General features: G+C 43.0%; 1 protein-coding gene across 2 annotated transcripts in view; it reads left to right on the top strand.

Moving 5' to 3' along the window:
* The window catches only part of NRG3 (neuregulin 3), a 1,464,760-nt gene extending 1,445,887 nt beyond the window's left edge, over positions 1-18,873 (top strand). The window contains exon 9 of one of the 2 annotated variants that reach the window (XM_075349019.1): positions 17,225-18,873. In XM_075349019.1, the coding sequence (XP_075205134.1) occupies positions 17,225-17,735 (511 nt within the window). In that variant the 3' untranslated portion in view covers positions 17,736-18,873. The remainder of the gene's footprint in view (positions 1-17,224) is intronic. The other variant, XM_075349018.1, reaches the window with a different exon arrangement.
* The last annotated feature ends 909 nt before the right edge of the window (positions 18,874-19,782 follow it).

Here is a 19,782-nt window from a genome sequence, read left to right as displayed (position 1 = left end):
TGTGCCCACTGGACTCTCATACAAACACCAGGGATTTCAATGAATAAAGTGAGTGAAACATTTACTATAATGTTTCCCGCAAAAATGTAGATCAGTCTGATCCGTGTCATGTCTCACGTCCAGACCAGTGCGTGTACTCTCTGTTTCCACTTCGGTAGAATAGAAACGTTGTATATTTGTTGCAGACAAAAGGGGCAGCAGCAAAGCAATTCTGTTTAATTTCTGGGTCTATTGGTGCTGCTCAGTCAGTTTTGGTTGCCATATTGGAACGTATATTCTCCTGCACAGAACAGTAGACTTTTGAGATGTTGGTTAAAAGTACCTTAAGGTGCAGGAAACTCATTAGTTAGTTCAGAACTGAGGGTAGCTATGAGTGTCTGTAGTGTTACAGCTCAACCCCTGTGACCCTCACAGCGGAAGAGGACTTCTCCCAGAAATATTGGCTGGCTGATCATACATACAAGAGTATGAAGTGCCCAAAAAATGAGGAGTCAATACATGTAATTGAGAACCTCCTATGCCTGTTTAAACTAAGTGAGATGTTTGTGAAGCAGTTGACCTATTATCTGATGTACATAGTTTCCATAAAGTTGAAATTCAGTAAAAAATGTATTTTTTTACTTTGGTCTAACTCAATTCATTGCAAACCATCTGGTCCTGGTTTGCCATATCCAAAGGCAACATACAGTCTGCAGAGTTGTAGCTCCCAGGTAAAGACCATCAAAAAAAGCAAACACACCTAGCCAGGACTCCCATATTCAGGTAGCAAGGTGGGGAGTCAGAAGATGAGTACTTCATCCACTTCAGCCTACCACTCCCAACCACATTAAAAGAGTATTGAAAGTAAACTAGGAGTGTCCTGTCCTGTCCGCATCAGTTTTCCTCTTGCACACAAGTTCTTGATAAAAATGCAGTAGGTACCATGTATCACATACCATCCTCAATCAGGTATATTGCAGGATAAACAATAGAAAGTAATTTAGGGCCCTAGAACAGTTGCTTGGACAACCTATTAATACACAGTGAAGGACCCTGCTGGCTTACAGGTGACACTAAGAAGAGAGGAAGCATCCAGGATCCTAGTAGGCTTCAAAATGGAATCCAGCACTGGTGTTAGTAAGAGTCCTTGTTTATATGTAATTTAGAAGATACAGAAAGCACAACCTAAAGAGCCACAGTTGGTAGAGATGAAACCTGTGAAATCAAACAGTATAGTTTGTTTTAGCAAGGCTCCTATAATACACAATTTTCTTTTATAAGGCAATGGATTCACTCTTAAAAACATCAATAGCTATTAACTATTTGTGAGATGCAAAAAGTTCAAATTTATTATTCCCATGTAGACAAAGGACAAATACTTATAATGAAGAGAGTGCACAATCTGATGTCAGTAAAGACATATTAGCTGATTGAATATTAGATACTAATGGCATAATAAAAATAAAATAAATTGTTCTTATAATTCATGCCAAACGATATCCTGTTTTTTAAATGCAATATCTAATAGACTGCTCTAGTTAACTCATTGGATGCATTTACCTCCCCTGACAGCATTATTAATTTTCTTAATGCCAAAAAAATAAAAAAATATTTCAAATTACCTTTAAATGTTGAAAAAGTGTTTCCCCTGAGACCCCATTATAGCTTCTCATACAGCCAGATCAGATCTCATACTTTACATTGACTATGGGCAATCACTCCGAAACACCGTGTCTGCAAATTGAGATTCTGATCTGGCATAATTCCTAAGTCATATGAAAAAGGCTCATTAAAGAGTCACTTTTGACTTTTAGGATTGCTACTTCCAATAGGTGGCACTAGAGTTCGTCTCTTGCCTCCCTGAAGAGGCAATTTGCATATTTCCCTGAGCAGCATTGCAGCTATAAGACTCCTGACTGGCAGCCAGATTGGTTTGTCAGTCTCCGCAAGGGGAAAGGTTTACCCTTTATACTGGAAACCCCTGATGCTTTATGATCTGTTTTAGTTATACTGTTACTTTGTTTCTTTAATCCAGATATGCTTTAAAAAAATTTACATTGGCTTCTGTTTTTAATGATTTTTCTGAATTGGAAAATTTTTTTTCACTGTAATCTCTATTAATTGGCATATATTTGGTTTTCTCTAATTCTTTGTAATAGACTAAATCCTGGTTTCATGCTCTTCTTGTTCAAATATTATATTATATGATATACCCTTTAGGTATGGCTTGTATGCTGTGTGACTGGTGGACACTTGTAGCCTTGTGTTGTCTGCTTAAGGTTTTTCTAAATAAACTTGTATCTTTTTATTTGGCATTAAATTCCTAACAAGATGTTTCCTTACATTCTTGTGATTTGTGCTAAGTTAACAAGCTGAATATTTTCATGTGATGTGTCCATGTCCAATGCTGGCATTCATTTATTTCAATTGATAATGTATTCAACAGTTTAAAATATATCAAATAAACATTAGTGATGAGCGAGTATGCTTGTTACTACTCGGTACTCGCACGAGTATCACTGTACTCGGTCTACTCGGCGGGTACCGAGTAATTTTGCAATACTCGTGCTTTACTCGTGGTCTTCATCCCTGCATGTTGGCGCTCTTTTGAGAGCCAGCCCTCATGCAGGGATTGGCTGGCAGACCACTGCAATGCCACAGGCCTGTTAGTTGTGGAATTGCAGTGATTGGCCGGCCTGCACAGCGTGACCGAGCCTTTATACCGGCCGGCGCGCTGTGCTCTGTACACAGCCATCTCATATTCCCTGCTTTCCACGCCCACAGGCGCCTATGATTGGTTGCAGTGAGACACGCCCCCACGCTGAGTGACAGGTGTCACACTGCACCCAATCACAGCAGCCGGTGGGCGGGTCTATACTGTGCAGTAAAATAAATAAATAAATAATTTAAAAAAACGGCGTGCGGTTCCCCCAATTTTAATACCAGCCAGATAAAGCCATACAGCTGAAGGCTGGTATTCTCAGGATGGGGAGCTCCACGTTATGGGGAGCCCCCCACCCTAACAATATCAGTCAGCAGCTGCCCAGAATTGCCGCATACATTATATGCGACAGTTCTGGGGCTGTACCCGGCTCTTCCCGATTTACCCTAGTGCGTTGGCAAATCGGGGTAATAAGGAGTTAATGGCAGCCCATAGCTGCCACTAAATCCTAGATTAATCATGTCAGGTGTCTCCCCGAGATTCCTTCCATGATTAATCTGTAAATTACAGTTAAAAAACACACACACCCGAAAAATCCTTTATTAGAAATAAAAAACACTAACAAAGTCCCTCATTACCAATTTATTAACCCCGACAAACCCTCCATGTCCGGCGTACTCCACGGACCTCCAGCGTCGCGTCCAGCTCTGCTGCATGGAAGTGACAGGAGCTGCAGAAGACACCGCCGCTCCGGTCACCTCCACGCAGCTAATGAAGACAGCCGTGCGATCAGCTGAGCTGTCACTGAGGTTACCCGCTGTCACTGGATCCAGTGACGGCGGGTAACCTCAGTGACAGCTCAGCTGATCGCGCTACTCACCTCATTTGCTGCGTGGAAGTGACCGGAGCGGCTGTGTCTTCTGCAGCTCCGGTCACCTCTATGCAGCAGCGCAGGATGCGACGCTGGAGCATCCTGGATTCCGGCGGACATGGAGGGCTTTTTGGGGCTGATTAAAGTGGTGAACCAGGGTATATGTGTGTGTTTTTTATTTCTAATAAAGGATTTTTTCGGGTGTGTGTGTTTATTTACTGTAACTTACAGATTAATCATGGAGGGTGTCTCATAGATGCCTGACATGATTAATCTAGGATTTAGTGGCAGCTATGGGCTGCCATTAACTCCTTATTACCCCGATTTCCCAACGCACCAGGGTAAATCGGGAAGAGCCGGGTACAGCCCCAGAACTGTCGCATCTAATGTATGCGGCAATTCTGGGCGGCTGCTGACTGATATTGTTAGGGTGGGGGGCTCCCCATAACGTGGAGCTCCCCATCCTGAGAATACCAGCCTTCAGCCGTATGGCTTTATCTGGCTGGTATTAAAATTGGGGGGACCGCACGCCGGTTTTTTTAATTATTTAATTATTTATTTCACTGCACAGTATACACACACCGGCTGCTGTGATTGGTTGCAGTGAGACAGCTGTCACTCAGTGTGGGAGCGTGTCTCACTGCAACCAATCATAGGCGCCGAAAAGCAGGAAAGCAGAGAATACGAGATTGATTAATGAGCGGCCGGCTTTTTCAAAAGAGGAAAAGCCACCGGAGTTTGAACAGCTGTGCAGCGCCGCGGCAGTGATCGGGGAACGGTAAGTAAGAGAGAGGGGGGGGAACTGACCGACAGACTGTGAGAGGGGGACAGACAAGACAGAGAGAGACAGACCGACGGACTGAGGGAGATAGAATAAAAAAAAAAAATGACCGACATCGTTAGTAAAAAGCACAAAACGTGCGTTTTGGACATCGGACTGCCACACAAGGTTTTCATGTAAAATCTTTCATGTATTAATCTCAAAAAGTAACATACACCAGCTCTATCTCACTATTGGGTATGTGCCCTTAACATTTCCGCCATGAAAATTCATTTTGGTGTCATTTTGGAAGGTTTTCTGGTGAGTCCGTAAAAATGGCGTAAAACTCGGACAAAATTGTTCACAGCTGTGACTTTTGAGTGATAAATGCTTCAAGGGGTCTTCCCCATGCTGATGCCATGTCATTTTAGCACTCTTCTGAGACGTTTGTGACATTTTTAGGGTTTCTACATGCTGCCGGGGGGTCATTTCACAAAAATACTCGGGTCTCCCATAGGATAACATTGGGCTCGGTGCTCGGGCCGAGTACACGAGTATCTTGGGAGGCTCGGCCCGAGCTTCGAGCACCCGAGCTTTTTAGTACTCGCTCATCACTAATAAACATGGTTGGAGGGAGTATGAAAATAAATACAAGGTTTTATGCAGTTTTTTTTAGTGCTTACAAAACTTGAGACCCTGTATATAATACTAGACACAAAGAAAAAAGCAATGTCCCACTCGTCCATATTCTGAGTAATCTGCTGGCTTGCAGGTGAAATTAAGGACGTCCATTTTGCTGGTATTTTAATATCAAATTAAATTGATTCAAGTTTATTTAGAAAACCTCAAGCAGGCAACACAATAGTGAAGGCAACTAGTGCGGATCCGTCACACACGATAAAAGCCATACCCAAAGGCAAATTTATTAGAACAAGAAGATCATGTAACCAGGATTTAGGCAATTACAAATAATTCAATTAAACTAAAAATAGGTTGTCTAATAGAGGTTATAGGGAAAAATACATTCTATTGCAGAGAAATCACTAAAAAACAGAAGCCAACATATTTTTTAACGCATTTCTGGAGTATAGAAACACAAAAATCCCAGCATCAACTTAGTGTTTTCCATTCTTTTTAGTAACAATTTTTATAACATTAAAAAAATATCCTGATACACATAACAATTTTATTGCAATATTATATTATTGGGCAAAATCCTTAAAAATGATATTTATGTAATTCCCCATAGTGGTTATAATCAAAAATATATGATATCTCATAATTTGGTACAATGCAAAAAAAAAAAAACTAAGTATGGTTAACGCAAAGTAGTTAGTTTCAAATGTGGTGACATTAAGTGTAAGGCCCCTTTCACACATCTGTTTTTTGCCATCAGTCACAATCCGTCGCATTTTGAAAAAACTGGATCCAGCGCTGGATCTGTTTTTTCTCATTGACTTGTATTAGTGACAGATTGCGACGGATGGCCTCACCTTTCATCTGTTGTTTGACGGATCCATCGAAAAATGTTTGTCCGTCAAACGGAGATGACGTCAATAGTAATGTTTTGTTTGTGTAAAAAAAAATGGACAGCAATGGATCCACCTCCATCCGTGCTTTGTTAGAATTGAAGCCTATGGGCGCAGGATCCATAATAAACCGGCAAATGACAGATTTCAGTGATGGATCCATTTTTTTTTAACTGAGCATGCTTAGGTGTGTAAATTCCCTGCTGGTCAGAAAAAGTCTCTCTCTTTCTCACCCAAGATGGGATGATATAGGTTTTCAATAGCAAATAATCTTTGGCATGAAAAAAGTGGTACGACGGATCCGATTTTTTTACAGGGATCCATCACATCAATCACAAAATTAATTGTAACTGATGGAAAAAAAACGTATGTGCGAAAGGGGCCTAATTAGGCCAAAAAGAAAGATGCGTTTCAAGAGCAATAAACTTTCAAAATTCTTTTTTTTTACTAGTGATAGCCATCATGTTGTATATATGGTAGTTTGCCACATGCTGCTATTTATATTAGGTGCGCTACTTGTAAATTAAAAACCCAAATAACAGATCATATTAACAGTATCAATAAAAAAGATCATAAAGCGCCAGGGGTTTCAAATCATTTGTTTCAACACAGAAAGATTTGAAATATTTACGACACAGAGAAAATTAAAAAACCTGTCAGGGGAGATAATTTGTCCAAATGTGTGTTAACTAGAGAGGTCTATTGGATTTTGCATTTAGAAAACATAATAAAGGTTGGCATGAATTGAAAGAACTTCATATTTATTAAAGGGAACCTGTCAGGTCCAATATGCACCCAGAACCACGAGCAGTTCTGGGTGCATATTGCTAATCCCTGCCTAACTGTCTCTGTATACACTAGCATAGATAAAGGGATCTTTAGAAAAAGTATTTCTAAAGATCTTTTATTGTATGCTAATGAGCGAGGGGACTATCCCCCTGGGCGTTAGTTTACCTGGCTAGTCAGCTCCATTAGCATGTTAGTACACCCCAATGGGCGTGCTAACATGCTAATGAATGTGCAGGGTCAGAGTATGATCTCACTCACCTCTTCGCTGCCATGGCATCTGACACTAGATTTCGGCTCAGTGCGCATGACCCCGGAGCTTCGGTCATGTGCACTACTTCAGTTTTAAGCCAGGATGCGTACACCCGGCTTCATAGTGCGCATGACCGGAACTCCGGGGTCATGTGCACTGAGCCAAAATCCAGTGTCGGCGGAGAGGGGAGTGAAATAATCCTCTGATTCTGCACATTCATTAGCACATTAGTACACCCACAGGGACGTACTAACATGCTATTATAGCCGACTAACCAGGGGAACTAACGCCCAAGGGACTAGTCCCCTTGTTTATTAGAATACAATATAAGATCTTTAGAAATACTTTTTCTAAAGAGCTCTTTATCTATGCTAGTGTATACAGGGACAGATAGGCAGGGATTAGCAATATGCACCCAGAACTGCTTCTGGGTCTTTGTGCATATTGGATCTGAAAGGTTCCCTTTAAAGAGGATCAACCACCAGGATTTTCATATATAAACTAAAGTCAGTTCTATACTGGCGCTATCATGCTTATTCTATACATGTCTTTAGTTGTGAGATCGGATGTATACTTTCTGAAATATAGTCAAGTAAAGTTTGTGAAATGCACTGTTACTTGATGAGAGGTGCAACAGGCTGACTGCCTGTCCTTCCTCACCCCTGTGCTTCCTCCCTCCTTCCTCCCCTGTAATAACAGAGACAAGGGTAGGAAGGACTGGGATGAGAATAACTAGCAAAACCTAACCCACCTATTAAATACCTAAAGGTATGTTTAGAATCAGCATGACAGTGCCAGTATATTTTAATCAATTAACAAAATAGAAAGTGAATGAGCTACAGAGAAATGTAAATCGAATCCATTTTTGGTGTGAATACCCTTTGTCTGTAAAACCACTTCAATCTTTTTAAGTACACTTGCACACAGTTTTTGAAGGAATTTTTCAATAATGTAGAAATCAGGGCTTGGGAAGAGAGATAAATTCACTTCAAAAACTTAATTCTTCTATTATATCACAGTTTATACATCATAGGACTATTCAGCATATTAATAAGAGACAGGATAGTCATATGGCATCAGCATGGTCTCTGCAGGCAAATATTTAAAAGTAGATTGGTGTTTCAAGGTGCATTTTTCATGATCATTTGAAGAATGATCAAGAAATGTGTAATGGTGAGTACTGCGGATGCCCTGTTTTGCCAAAGAAACAGTGCAGCTAATAAACGTCACAACTAGAGATGAGCCCCCCTAGTGTTCGTGTTCGCTTCGGTTCGTCGAACGGCGGCTTAATTCAGCGAATGTTCGACGAACACCTTCGAACCCCATTGAAAACAATGACAGGCAAACAAAAACATATACAAACACATAGAAAACACCTTCTAAATTGTCCACAAGGTGATAAACAGCTCAGAAGACACCACAAACACATGGAAAAGTGACAAGTACATATACTCATGCTGAAATAAAAGAGCTGGACGAGTAAAAGGAGGATGAGACACAGATGTAGTAGTATTTCCAAATGAAAATCGATGCCATGACTGTACAACTGGAGCCTTGCTCATTTTGGGCTTCCAATCTGGAAAAATGGCCTGAGCTCACCACCTACGCTTGGAGATCTTGTCGTGCCCCGCAGCCAGTGTTCTCTCTGAACGTGTCTTCAGTGCTGTTGTGGGTGTGCTGACAGATAAGCGCACGCATCTGTCCAGTGACAATGTGGACAGACTAACTAGTTCATCAAGATGAACAAGTCATGGATCTGCAAGGACTTTTCTACCCCTGTGTCATCCTTGGGAGATGAAAAGCTTGTCGATTTTTGAGAGTGCTTCATGCAAATCAACATTTTAAGTTTGCATCTGTGGGACAATTGATGCCACTTAAGTGTTGTCTGGGGCCCAATTTTTGTAAAAAAAAGAGAGACTCTGCTTGGAGTCCCCTTGCTGTGTTTTACATGATTTTAGAAGGGCATGTGTTGCCTAAGAGGTTGACTTTCAGCATCTGCAAGCTGTTGGCTACAGAAATGCTGCCTTTCAAGCCCGGTGGACACAGAGGATTTTAGCGACCTGAATTCCATTGCAGTGCCCCAAGAGCAGATGGCCTGTTGCCACTACTTCTCCAAGAAAGGCGTGCCTGTGCTACACTTGAGAAACTCTGTGTGTGACAGGATGCATTTCACCACAGATACTTGGCCCAGTCACCATGGTCAGGGGCATTACATGTCGCTGACTGGACACTGGGTACCTATGGTGAGCGATGGAGAAGGGTCTGCTGTACAAGTCTTGCCATCCCCACGAGTTGTGTGTCAATCCTTCCTCTGTATGTAGAAGTTCCTCCATTGCTTCTGCCTCCTCAACTACGTCGCGGTCATCCAATTCCACTCTAATACTGTCTAGTAGGGCAACCCGCGTTGTAACTGTGCACAAGGAATCCCACAGACCTGCTTACTATGCTGGCACCAGAGCTCAACGCCATCAGGCGGTCGACTCTTTACTTTGAAATGTATGGGAAATGTGAGTCACACCGCTGAGGAGTTGTGGACGGTTAGCTCTGGAGATCGAGTTTCATCAATGGTTGTCTCCACTCAACCAGCAGCCAAGGAAGGCCATGTGCGACAATGATGCAAACCTGGGTGCGGCCATTCACAGGGGCAATGTGACACACGTGCATTGTATGGCTTACGTGTTGAACCTGGTTGTCCAGCAATTTTTAAACCGCTATCCCGGCCTAGATGGCCTTCTGCAGAGGGCACGCTCGCTATGTGCTCACTTCCACCATTCACACCCCGCAGCTGAACAACTTGCATCATTTTTTTGGTCTGACAGTTCACCGCCTGAAATGCGATGTGCCGACACGTAGGAATTTGAATCTGCACATGTTGCAGTGTCTGTGGCAGCACCGCCGAGCCCTGCTTCAATACGTTATGATGTATAGCCTGGGCTAACGAGATCCAGAGGTGGTGCAGATCACACTGCTGTAGTGTTCTCAGATCAAGGACCTATGCACCCTTCTTCACAGTTTACAAATGTCGACGAAGATGTTTAGCATTGACGTTGCCATTATTAGCATGACAATTCCGGTCATCTGCATGCTGGAGCACACTCTAAACAGTATTCATAGTCAGGTGGTGGGACAAGAGGAAGGGGAGGAAGGACAGGAGGAGTCATATGCGGAAGGGATAACAAGATCTTTAAGGTCCAGACATTCAGCATCACTAAGGCGGCAGGCATAAGACGGTGGGGGAGAGAGATTAACAAGGGCGCATAGTAGCAGCCAAACTGTTGGGGAAGGTGCATTAGCACAGGAAGAAATGGAGGACAACTGTCGATGGGCTTGGAAGACTCCCCAGATGAGGGAGACCTTGATAACATTTCTGTTGTGCGAGGTTGGGGGGAGAGGGAGAGGAAGGAAGCATGACTGTCACCTTGCCGCCAACAACACAGCAAGGACTTGTTCCTCCTGGATGCGCAAGCCACATGTGCGCCTTCTTGCTGTCTTACTACCTACAACATGACCCACCGATTTTCACAATTTGAAATAATGCTGACTATTGGGTTGCCACACTGTTAGATCCCCGGTACAAGACAAGATTTGGTGAAATAAGTCCTGCCATAGAAAGGGACGCACGTATGCAGGAGTATCAACAGAAGCTGGTATGCAGTCTTAGATCGGCTTTTCCACAAAACACCAGTGCTACACAGAGTGAATCTCAACGCTTTGTCATGGCTAGGAGGAAATGGTGTTTTACTTGTCCCCATCTGAGGAACCGATGGCTGGCTGCTGCGCTGAGACGGCATTGAGTAGGGTGTCCCTGCAGAGTTGCAAATTTGGTCATATACAAAATGAGTGAAAAAGGCCAGATGCTGGTGGAAAGGGGAACAGGTGTGTTGGAAATGGGAAAAAAGTTTGCGTCCGTGGGGTTGGTGGTAAAGCAACAGTAACATCTGCTGAAGAAACACCATCTGTTACGGGGGGACTGGCAGATTTGGATAAGGTGGTATATATCCCAATCGCCAGTCGGGGTCCACCATGCTCCCAGATGGAAAAGGAGATGCTGGCAACCCGAAGGTTAGGCGGAGGATACAGTGCTTGTTGGCTCTGAAACTAATAGTAGCCTGAACCGAGTTAGACGACACTCGGATCTGGAGACTGTGAACCCTGTTATTGTCAAAGGGTCCACACACCAAGCCCAGGAACTTCCTGTTACCACATAGGGGCCATTGGGTACACTGTCTGTGTTTGTAGGGGGAACACCTGTGGCCAGCAGGTGCAGCAGCAGCCCAGTTAATGCCACTGGGCTGCACTAGCAGCACTGGTAGGACAGGAGCTGGCCATTAACGTTCTGTGTTACCAAGTGTGGTGGCGTCAAGCACCGACGCACTATCCCTGCCTACCTCTGTCCTAAAGCCGCAATGGCTTCAACACATTGAGGTGTGATCTGTCTGAGCATAATGGAAGACTGCTCACCTCCATATTGTCTCCTGCCCCTTTTATAACCTGGGTCCGCCCCAACCCAGGGTGAACCACAATGCACCTCCAGCAGGCAATAGCAGAGTGCCACGTCATCAGTGACATAACCAGCGGACTATCCGGACCTGCAACTTCACTGATGACCTCATGGCAGCAACGCCCCAAACACCTCACTATTCATCGTCTGACAAACAATGATGAGATGCAAAGTCATAGTGGCGCGCCTCTGCGAGCCAGTCTGGAGTGGCCACATCATTAGGATACCTTATGCGATCTGGCCTATTAGGGCCTGCCACCTCACGGACATGGCCATTGAGATCCTTACCGGACCTAGCCTCTGATGCACTAAATGCTCAGTAGACACAACACAGGACTTAGACACGGCACAAAGTTCAAGTACTTGTGCAAAGAGGCTTTTTGCAGTAAGTGTGGGTGCATGCTCAGTAGCCCAAACTGAGTACTTTGCCTCAGGAATGGCACAGTCAGGCTGAGCATGCTCACTAGGCGAAACACTGGACTTAGGCTGTGGCTGGGGTAAATCGGCACACGCATGCACACTAGCCACCTCTCCACACTTAGACGTGGAGGAGGAAGCAGCTAGCTGGATGACCAGAGGCACGGGCAAAAATGGCAGCTGACACCTTGGCGCAACTGGAACCGCAGAAGGCTGCTTGCGGCTACGGCGGCACCGATTCGTAATCAAAACTTCCAGACAAAACAAGATGTCTACTTCCTCCCATGGATAATCTGATATGATCCCTTTGTTTACAGACACGACCATCGCTAACAACTGTAGATGAGGCACCAAAAAAACAGGTGCTTCAATGGATGGCTTCTCCTCCACCTTAACATCAATATCCGAAATACTCCATTCCTCTGTGGTGTCACCCCAATTGCACTTGCTTCCTACCAGCTCTTAAGTTTCCACCTGCCCTGCTGAGTATGGGGTAACAGAGATGGTTGAGTCTGCAGAGCTGCTCAGTCACATTATAGCCTGGGAATCAGAGGTCTGCTCCAAAGCTGCAGTAAGTCCAGACAAGGAAATGATCTGCACGGATGCCCAGAAGCTTTGTGAGTTGGATCCAGGCCCCGCTGAAGAAGGTTCTGAGCATAATGTAGACCCTCATTCCCAAACTATAAATCCTCTTGGTGGAGACAATGGGGAACATGCTGATGAGACTCAGATACCTGATTGGAACGACAACTTTACTATTCGGTCAGGGCAGGAAGAGGTTTGCTCTGGGGAGTCAGTACGAGGGGAGTGAAAACACATAGGGTGATGATGAGGTTGGAGTCCCCACTTACTGTTAAACCACAGTCAGCCAGTCGATGAGGTCAGCAGAGGAGGTGGAGGAGGATGCTACTGATGACGAGGTTAGGTTGCGTCTTTATGGACAGAGACAAAGTACTGGAAGCACGTCAACCACTGAATTCTCAGCCACAACTCTGCCTCTAAGCAGAAGTCATGGTGGCTCTGCAGGTCGCAAGTGCTGTAAGCCTTGCTTAGCCTGGGGATTTTTTGATATCACAAATGATCACACAACTCATGCCATCTGTAAGATTTGTAACCAATCTCTAAGTAGAGGCCAAAAAATCAATACTTTGAGTACTTCATCCATGAACCGTCACATGAATATGAAGTGATAGGGTTAGGGTTTATTGATGCCCTTTATCCACTGTGAATGCAAGATGCCTATTTGCCGTTAATTGTATGCATTGTTGCTGACTACCCACAAGGGGCTGCTGGTTTGCATCTGCCTTTGACTGTTTGGTCACTATAGCAATATCAAAACGGTCTTCGGCTGTGGACTTGGAGACCGGAGTAGGTGCTGTATGTGAACTGAAGGAAAAGCAAAAGGTGTGCGGAACAGAAGGGAGCTGCCGCGGAAACACTGTGGTGGATTGTGAGGAGACTCGTGTTGGAGTTTGGTGCGGAGGACCGTAACGCCTGTGAGCAGCATCCTGTGCCGGAGACTGCCATTCCTCCGTTGCTGTCTACACTGATTACCGTGAGAGGATCGTCAAGTCTGTATTTATGGCAAACTGGACACCACAGTACCTGGGTACGGTAGGCTGGGCCAAGCCAGGACTGCGTGCACCCAATACTTTGATTTGATAACAAAACACATAGCTGTTCTGCTTAGGCCGACTATATAGACAATAAGACTTGCTGCCTCTGCTCTGTCAGTTTGTCAGTTACAGTTAAAAACCTAGAGGAACAGCAACACATGTTTGCATTGACTGTTGCTTTCTAAGATTTCCATGACTGTGTTGATGAGCTGTGTGGTTTGCCTTACCACTTTTATCATCTGCCTTATCTGTGAGGCTTCAGCAAACAAGAGTATTCAGGGGGGTTAATGGGTTTTGACTATGTTTAGGTAGATACGTTGTAAGCTCTTGTGATGCACCACTTGTAGGTCGTGTTCGCACACACACACACACACACACACACACGCACAATTACTCCTGCTACGCAGAGGGATTCCCAGGTATAAGGCAACTATTTAGACAGTCCCTTGGTTAGGCAAAGGTTGGTGAGAAGGGGTTCTAAATCGCCATTACGAGTGTCGCAGCCTAAGGGTGTAAGCTTTTTGGAATTGTGAATAGATTGTTCTATTCTTTCAGTTTTATGCATGGTTGTTATCTTTTGTTTTGGTAAATTTAAACAATCATTTATCAACCCAACTGCCTAGAGTCCTTTTCCTAGTGCGTGGTTTTGCTGTATATTGGGGAGCCCACCCTGTACACAACTTTAAATGAAGCATAAGTTGCAGTGGGAAGGGCACTGTGCTACAATGATGCCTAGCGGGGCGGTGCAACCACCGTCTGCCCCATCAAGTGCTCTTCATCCTCTGTGACTGTGGGGACAGCAGTCACACATACGTTTGGACGCAGACCTTCCACCCCTTTAACAGCAACAGGCAGTGTGATTTGCAGGTCGTCATTTGTTTTGAAAGTGGAAACAGCTGCTGGTGTTGAGCTCTATCAGACATCGAGAGCACCACCTTTGGATGAAGGCAACATTAAATCTATGCCTGCACATTTCTCACAGATTGGCTGGACTCCCTGCAGTTTAAAATCGCGTACCAAAAATTGAGAGGTGGTGTAGAATGCAGAGGTGGTGTAGCTTTCTTGTCAGCAGAGGAACCCTAACGTAGTATCCCAGACAATGAAACTAGGCCTCTAAAACTGCCTGCACTTTTTGCAATAAAAATTGCGTAGCAAAAATGGACAGGTGCCGTACAATACAGAGGTGGTATAGCAAAATTGTAAATTGTCAGCAGAGGAACCCTAATGTAGTATCCCAGACAATGAAAGTATGGCCCTAAAACTGCCTGCACTTTTTGCAATAAAAATTGCGTAGCAAAAATGGACAGGTGCTGTACAATGTAGAGGAGGTATAGAAAAATTGTCAGCAGAGGAACCCTAACGTAATATCCCAGACAATGAAAGTATGGCCAAAAATGCCTGCACTTTTTGCAATAAAAATTGCATAGCAAAAATGGACAGGTGCCTTACAATGCAGAGGTGGTATAGCAAAATGGAAACCTCACGTAATATCCCTGAAGTGCCTGAGTTGATGTAGCCAGACGCTGTGATATAAACCCCTGCACAGCGCTGCCACAGACATGCCTAGCAACAATGGCTATGAATGGCTGTAATGCAGCCCTGAAAAGGGCTAAAATTACAAGTAGTCCCTAATCCCTAAAGCAATGTGTAGATTGCACTGTATATCTATAGCGCACACAGCAGCAGCAGCGGGAGCGGTGACTGTCACCCACCCGCAGCAGAGAGATAATAGCGGCGATGGGGAAAATGGCCGGGTCTTATAGAGCAAAGATATATGACATGCACAGCCTATGACACATGCCCTTCCTTGTCTGCAAAAATCCACTTCGCTGTGTGTGCGTCTGTGATTGTCTAACAGCCTGGCCCGCCCCACTGGATGTGCGGTTAGGAAAAAAAAATGGCGATCGCAATTCTTTCAGCACTCAGCAGCACTGATCTAAACCCCGTTCCCCCCGCACACTATACGCTGAATTTTGATAATATCATTATTAACACTGACTCACAGTATTACAGTGAAAAGCCAGCTAGTAACTAGCTACGCTTTTTGGTGATCTAGCCGTTATCGAACGTAACTTGAACCGCCGAACTTGAAGCAAATCGTTCAAGTTCGTCAGACGACTCGATCACTGACCAAAATCACTCGAATTTGAAATTGGCAAACCGTTCGAATCGAACATCGCTCAACTCTAGACACAACATACTTCCCTTCGCAATCTGAAAATGTCCAGAACAGATATCGATTTATAACTCGAAGCAACTACTGGGATTCAGTTGCACTCATCTACTGTTTGGAGAATTCTGGCCAGATCTGTGGTTAGTTCTCCAAGATGTTTGGAATAGTGAGAAGGCTAGTTAAAACTTTATATGCACTTTCCATTTTGTTATTTGCTAAAAAAAACCTCTTAAGGCTTCTATTTTTAAAGGATTTTTGCTCTGTAGCATTTTTTCCACACCTGCCTACACATTTGTACACTACTGTATTGAGGGATCATTTTCTATCATAATGTAACCATTTAACACTTACCTATAATTTTGTAAATGTAATATAAGGCTAGAGGAACTGACAATTTAAACAGTCAGGACTGTGTTAGTTGTCTTGCATATATTTTATTTGCTTCAGGTGCCAAATAAATCCCTAGCTGGAGAAAAAATGTTGCAACAATATATAATGGCTACTGCCATCTGCTCTGTGTTGTGAACTACTCCTTCTGCCTTTAACACAGCTGCATATGAAAACTGAATAGTGGATATTTCTGATTGATGAGGATGCTGCATTCTGGAGATATAATGCTGTATGGCCAAATTATATATTGGGACTATATAAATATACTGTTGGAAATTGTGTTGTCATAGAACAACTGGTGATTATTTGTTGACCCTACAATATGGATATTATCGTTTAGACCAACATCTACACCTGCACTCAACCCACCATTTGATTTGATCTACATTTTTTATGATGAAGTCACAGAAACTAGAATAAAGTGCTGTACAACAATGATGTATTATGCTTTTTTGAGGTACAACGGTCATGGAAGAAGAAGTTCATTTATTTTCCACAATCTTGGAGTAAAATAATTAGAAATAACTAAAATGTCTGACTTTTCTACTTCCTTCCATTTAATGTAATGCATTGATTTGGTACATTTGGCATTGTTGACAAGGTTCTCTTACTTTAAGTTAAACTAATTTATGTCAGCTCTGCTAATTAGTCAAGATTTAATATATGGTAAGCCAATAAAGCTAATAAATGGCACAAAAGGAAATTCTATTTTCTTGTATTTACCAGGTTATGTGGTGCTCAGCCAAAAAACAAGTTATATGTCATGCATATAGAGCAGAAAAATATTCGGCACTCACCACTGCATCTGTTTAAAACAAAGTACTTTATTGGGACATCATGTGCAGGAGGTGAAGTCAAAGGTGTGACTTCGGTTTTGAATGTCACCACACCTCTTCTAACTCACCAGAAGAAGCATGGTGACACGCAAAACAGCAGTGGCTTCTTTTAGTCCACTTCCAGCACTTGATGTCCCAATAAAGTGCTATTTTTAAACAGATCCAGTAGGGAGTGCTGCAAATTTTTATGCTCTACACGCATGTATTACTTTTTATTGTAATTTGTCCAGGGTATCTTGCAAGGCACATACAACTCTTAATTTTGTCAGTCTGCTACTTCAATTTGCATCACATTTCTTCCATTTTATAACAAGTTCTTGGTATTTTCTGTAAGTGGACTACTGTAATGCTATGATAATACTTTGGAACACATAATATATAGTTTTATTTCATTTTGACAACATCACATTCTTAATGTTTAAACTAAATCATGTCTCTCTTGTCTCTTTAGGTGCTCCTCCACTGATTTGACTCAAACCCAGAAAAGTTCAATAAATATGCAACTACGCTCAAAAGAAACACAATCCTATTTTAATAATATGGATCAAAAGGACCGCATCAGTTTTTCAACATCAAGGGCCAGCTCTATTCCTATTATACCCTCAGTGGGGCTAGATGATTCCTGTTTGCAAATGCAGAATGTTTCTGAAATGGCAGGTGTCAAACTGTGCAAAAACTCCCATTCAAGTGAACTTGTGAAGGTGAACATTACGCCTAGCAACTGTCTTATAGCAGAGCAAAAAGAAGTCAAAATTTTGCTCGAAACTGTACAAGAGCAAATACAAATTCTGACCGATGCAAGAAGACGGTCAGAGGACATGGAAATCACTTGTCTAGAGATGGAGGAAAGTGCCAGTGAAAACACAGCTTTCCTGCCCCTGAGCCCAAAAGCAAAAACTGACCCAGAGGCACAATTTGTCTTAAGAAATGAAACGCATAGGGACTCAATGCTCCATGTGTGATTTTGGCTTCGGACTACTCTGTCGGATGCTTAGCGTAACAGAATATGTGCGAAAATAAGATGAAAGGAAATAAATTATTTATATGCATTAATTTAAGAGCATCTACATAGAAGAAACCAAATAGTCTATCGCCCTCATATCATAATGTTTTCTAAACAAAATATTTTTTTAAGGGAAAGAAAAGTTCGTGGAGTGGCAAAGCATACAATGGATACATTAATGTGTTAAATTATATACTATGTTTGATTTCTAGCTCCTTCGAATGCTGGTGGGTGTTTCATTCAAAATGCTTTAAAACTTCTTCCAGGTGCAAAGTGTTTAGAATTTACCATTGGGGTCAAAATGATCTTTCCACCAAAAGGGCCAAAAGCATCACCATTCGGAAACCATAATTGTATTTTGTTACATGACAACTATCCCAATGAAAGAATTACAGTTACATTGTGTGTTCATTTTTCCTGTTGTGTTATTTTCAATGCTTCTCATTTCTGGACACTTAACATTCACATGTGCCAAAATACATGCTTGCCTATTTAACACAACAGATGCCTGACCATGACTAGAATTTGGGAGCGACAAAGGAATGACTAAAATCATGTTTAACACAATCGTCCTGGATCTGTCAATCAAATAAAAGTATATTACGTATCACTTATGAACATAGCACAAGAGCAATACAGGCTTAAGCTTTTTTATTTTTTCATGTGGGAGTTTCATTTGTTATTCACTTAACATTTTGTTCAATGTTTAAAGCAATTACAAGGTTTTAAACGTCTGATGAATTAGTAGAGATTCGATGAAATATTCAATGATATTACTAAGGGCTCAGATTATGATTGAAGAATCCTCAATGTATTGGAAATGTTTTTTGTGCTATTTTTCACAGAGGAAGGAAGGACAAGATGCTTACTCAGCTGGAAACTTCTATGTAAAAATAAAAAAATCTAATCACGCTGAGGATTATGGGGAGATATTTCACTGTTTTTCGCCAATTTAATATACATAAAAGGGATCTTTTATCCAAAAACTGATAATAAGAACTAATTTTATCACAGGAAGCTTTTTTTTAAAGAAAATGATAGTATTGCATAAAGCCTTTCAGATGAATGACCATCCTTGTCATACATGAGTTTTTATGACCTTAAAGGGGTTGTTCACCCATATGTATTATTTGCTAGATCGATATTATGTTGAGGAAACAATGTTTCTCTCAAATACCTTATGTTGGCAAAAGTGCCTGTGAGAGGTGCTATTGTGGACCGCTGTTCCCCATCATGTGACCCCGGGCTCTGTGACCTCGGGGATCTGGTGATGCCACGTCAAGTTCCGGACCATGTGACATCACCGCGGCCGGCCGCAGTCTTCCTGAGTCACTGGGCTGTGGGCGGTGTTTCGCCGCTTGTCACAGCCCAGAGTGTCTCCTGCTTGCAGTACTTTGCTGTGAGGGAGGAGGAAGCAGGGAGCTGTTGGGCTATCATGCTGGGCTGTGCTGAGTGGTGAAACTCCGCCCACAGCTCAGTGACTTACGGAGATTGCAGCCAGTCACAGTGATGTCACGTAATCCAGAACTTGACGTGACATCACCAGATCCCCAAGGTTATGAAGCCAAGGGTCACACGAAGGGGAACAGTGGTCTGCCGTAGTGCCTCTCACAGGGCACTATTGCCCACATAAGGTATTTGAGAGAAAATTGTTTCTCAACATAATATCGCTCTAGCAAATAATAAATAAGGATGAACCACTTCTTTAATCTTGTGAATGATTATTTTCCACTCTTTTAGGCCTCTGCCACACATCCGTGCCTCCGGCACGTGTTTGTCATTTTTTACACGTACCGGCGGCACGGAGACACTTTAACCAATGCTACCCTATTGTAGCAGGCACACACACGTAAAACCACACGGAACATGTGTCCGTGTGCGTTTGTACGTGTGTGCGTTTTTGAAAGCGCTGACATGTCCGTTTTTTCACCGGCAGCACGGGTGTCACACGGCCCGCACCCGCACCACACGGGTGTAGTGTGGATGCGGTCCCGTGTGACACGCGC

Source organism: Anomaloglossus baeobatrachus, chromosome 5 (genome assembly GCF_048569485.1).
Source record: "Anomaloglossus baeobatrachus isolate aAnoBae1 chromosome 5, aAnoBae1.hap1, whole genome shotgun sequence".
Lineage (NCBI taxonomy): Eukaryota > Metazoa > Chordata > Amphibia > Anura > Aromobatidae > Anomaloglossus > Anomaloglossus baeobatrachus.
The sequence above is the reverse complement of the archived record's forward strand: the minus strand, read 5'-3'. Positions and strand labels throughout refer to the sequence as shown.